At 48.7% G+C, this 3,434-nt stretch overlaps 1 protein-coding gene across 4 annotated transcripts in view; it reads left to right on the forward strand.

The window, feature by feature from the left end:
- The window catches only part of PSTPIP1 (proline-serine-threonine phosphatase interacting protein 1), a 97,531-nt gene extending 94,297 nt beyond the window's left edge, over window positions 1–3,234 (forward strand). For all 4 annotated transcript variants that reach the window (XM_027840742.1, XM_027840744.1, XM_027840745.1 and 1 more), the window contains 2 exons: window positions 726–844; window positions 1,430–3,234. In XM_027840742.1, coding sequence (XP_027696543.1) covers window positions 726–844; window positions 1,430–1,561 — 251 coding nt within the window. In that variant the 3' untranslated portion in view covers window positions 1,562–3,234. The remainder of the gene's footprint in view (window positions 1–725; window positions 845–1,429) is intronic.
- The last annotated feature ends 200 nt before the right edge of the window (window positions 3,235–3,434 follow it).

Here is a 3,434-nt window from a genome sequence, read left to right on the forward strand (position 1 = left end):
GAGGGAAAGAGAAGAGAGGGAGAAGAAGAGAGAGAGAGAGGCAGAAGAGGGAGAGAGAGAGACACAGAGAGAGACAGGGAGACAGGGAGACACACAGAGAGAGAGAGAAGGAAGAAGAGAAGAGAGAGAGAGGGAAAGAGAAGAGAGAGGGAGAAGAAGAGAGAGAGAGAGACAGAAGAGGGAGAGAGAAAGAGAGACAGAGAGAAGAAATATCCAAATGGCAACTGGGGGGTGGGGAGCGCACCTAATCAATTATAGCTGACCACACTAACCAAGCATAGTGAACAGAGAGCCAGCCTCAAGCAAAGAAGTCGTGCTTCTAACGCTTGGGGCTGTGTGATCCTAGGCAAGATAATTAACTGGTCTGGACTCCTGGCAACTCAAAAAAAAAAAGGATTAAATTGCAACAAAGGACATTTCCTCCCTGGGATGATGCTCCCTGCATTGGCAGCCTCACAGGTTGGATGTGAGGAGTGAAAGTACTTCACAGATGGCCAATATGCTGGAGGGCCTGAGGCTTCAGGGAGGGGTGGGGATTAGACAAGGCCTGAGGTCCCTTCTGGCTCTGATTTTGACAAACTCCTGCCCTCGAGGAGTTTACAATCTAGATTGGGGTGAGGGGTATTTCGGGGGTCCTTTTCAGGAGGCTCCTGGGGTCCATTGGCTTTGAATTCTCAGGGTGGGTCAGGAGTGCCAGGGAAATTCACCCCACTTTTCTTGGTCAGGCCTCATGTCCGCCCCTCTGCAGAAGAATGACATTGTCTACGCTGACATTATGCAAACTAATTTAGCCCCAGAAACCTTGGCCCAGGACTACAGGGTGCTCTACGACTATACAGCCCAGGTGAGTATGAGGCAAGGGCCTCAGTTTCCTCATCTGTAAAATGAAGATTATGATAGCACCTACTTCCCAGGGTTGTGGTAAGGATCAAACAAGACAATACTTGTAAAGTAAAGTGCTTAGCATGGTGCCAACACATAGTAGGTGCTTAATAAATGCACGTTTCTGTCCTTTCCTCTTAATACCCTAATGTAAGTTAGCTCGCCAGAGCATCATGATGAGGAGGAAATGACTCTGTAGGATGGAGAGAACAAGGGGGGGGGGGGGCGGAAAGAAGGGTGTGATGCTGTCTTCAAGTCATTGGAAGCCTGTGGGAGCTTGACCTGCCCTGGACAGAACTGGACATAGCATATGGAGGGGGGAAGACTGGGGGAGGGGAGGGAGTACAGGCTACAGGGAATCTAATTTCAGCTCAGTATAAGCACTAACAACCCCAGCTGTCCAAAAGTGGAATGAGCTGGTTTATGAGGTAGTGAGCTCCCTGTTGTATGAAATACTTAAGAAGAGGCTATATGTTCCTCAGTGAGGGTGGGAGGTTGACTCTTCCGAGGTCTCTGCTGACTTGAAACTCCTATGATTCTATTTCAGAATGCTGATGAGCTAGACATCACTGCTGGAGACATCTTGGCAGTCATCCTGGAGGGGGAGGATGGCTGGTGGACAGTTGAGAGGAACGGGCAGAGGGGCTTTGTTCCAGGTTCCTACCTAGAGAAGCTCTGAAGGAGCCCTAACCCCCCTCCCCTCTGCTCCACTCTGGATCACGCCCACTGCCCTGGAAGAGATGCCCTCCAACCCTGCCTGACTTCACTTCTGGGGCAGCTCACCTCGCTGGGCTGAGCCTTCTAAGGGCCCACGCCTGGGGAAGTGGGAAGGCAGTCATGTGTGACGGGGACAAAATCGATTGGGAGTCGGGGAGACGGGGGCTAGGCCCAGTTCTGTCCTTAGTTCCACGTGTGCAAGCCTCTCAGACTCAGTTTTCCCATCACGGGACTAAAGAGTTAGATTAGATTGTTTTTAAGTTCCCTCCCAGCTCTGACATTCTAAAGTCCCTTCCATCTTTGACATTGTCTGTTCTAAGTTCCCTCCCAGCTCTGACATTCCATGTTCTAAAGTCGCTTCCATCTTTGACATTGTCTGTTCTAAGGACCCTCCCAGCTCTGACATTCTGTGTTCCCACACACACACGTGTGCGACAATTAAGAGTCAAAGGATGTGGTCCTTCCTGCAGGAGCTCAGAGGAGAAAGAACAGGAGGAGACAGAGATTTCCTGGAGGGGGTGGGATGTCGGCTGTCTCTGGGAGAATGGGAACTATCTGATGGGGGAAAAACGGGTGGATGTTCTAGGCTAGCAAGAGTGAGAGAGCAAAAGCATAAAGCATAAGCAAAGGCATATAGGAAGGAAATGAACCAGGAATAGTATCGAGAGTGGGAATAGGGGTCTGGGGGTGGGGCAGAGGGACAGGGAGAGAAGTAGCCACACTAAACTGTAGACTATGGAGGGCAAAGTGATGTACAAGGGAGGCTGGGTTGGAAAGACAGAGGGAGGGAGGCAGAGAAAGAGAGACAGAAGCAGAGACAACGAAGAGAGACAGAGAGACACAGAAACAGGAAGAGAGAGACAGAGAGAGAGAGGAGAGATAGAAGAGAAAGGAGAGAGGGAGAAAGGAAGACAGACACGGTCAGGCCTACAGCATAGACTTCTGGGTGCCCCCCACTCCTCACCCCTTGAAGAGGCTTGTTAGGCTCAAAAGTGTTAGAACCCCAGCAGGGCTAAGTCCCACCTGTGTTGCCTCTGGTGTGATTTCAGGCAAGTCACATCCCCTCCAAGGAACTCAGTTTCTTCTCCTGTAATAACACCTGTTACCCACCTCACAGGATGACTGTGAGGTTTAAAGGAGATAGCACCCGCTAACATGCTTTGCGAACTTTAAATCGCTTTCTCAAAATTGCTGTTATTGTTACTATTAGCACCCTCCTCACTTTACAGATCCTGCTCATGTCAGAGATGGGATTTAAACCCAGATCTTCCTCTTCCGCCCTCCACCTAGGGTCTCACAAGCCTCATCATCAGCAAATATTCCCATACATCTGACCTTTGTGTCTCCTGTTACAAGATTATAAATACAAACAGAAAAAAAGACAGCTCCTGCTTTCCAGGAGCTCAACATCTATAAAATGAAAAGGGGTGGGGATGGGGGAGAAGGTAGCCCCTCTGGGGGGTGGGGACATAGTGGAGAAAGTCCAGAGATGCCTAGAGTGGAGAAACAGATCTTAGCTCAACAACAGAGAAAAACTTTCCAACAACTGGAGTTATCAACAAGCATTTATTGAAGTACCTACTATGCTAAGCACAGAGGATATAGAGGCAGGCAAAAAAACATGGTACCTGCCCTCAAAGAGCTCACATTCTAATGGAAGGGGGTAGGGCACAGACAACATGTAAATATCTAGGTACATCAAAGAGATAGATAGATAGATAGATAGATAGATAGATAGATAGATAGATAGATAGATAGATGGATGGATGGATAGCCACATAAACATACACATACATATATATACACACACATTAAGTGGAAGTTAATCTCAGAAG

Source organism: Vombatus ursinus, unplaced genomic scaffold, assembly GCF_900497805.2.
Source record: "Vombatus ursinus unplaced genomic scaffold, bare-nosed wombat genome assembly UNPS02014847.1, whole genome shotgun sequence".
NCBI lineage: Eukaryota > Metazoa > Chordata > Mammalia > Diprotodontia > Vombatidae > Vombatus > Vombatus ursinus.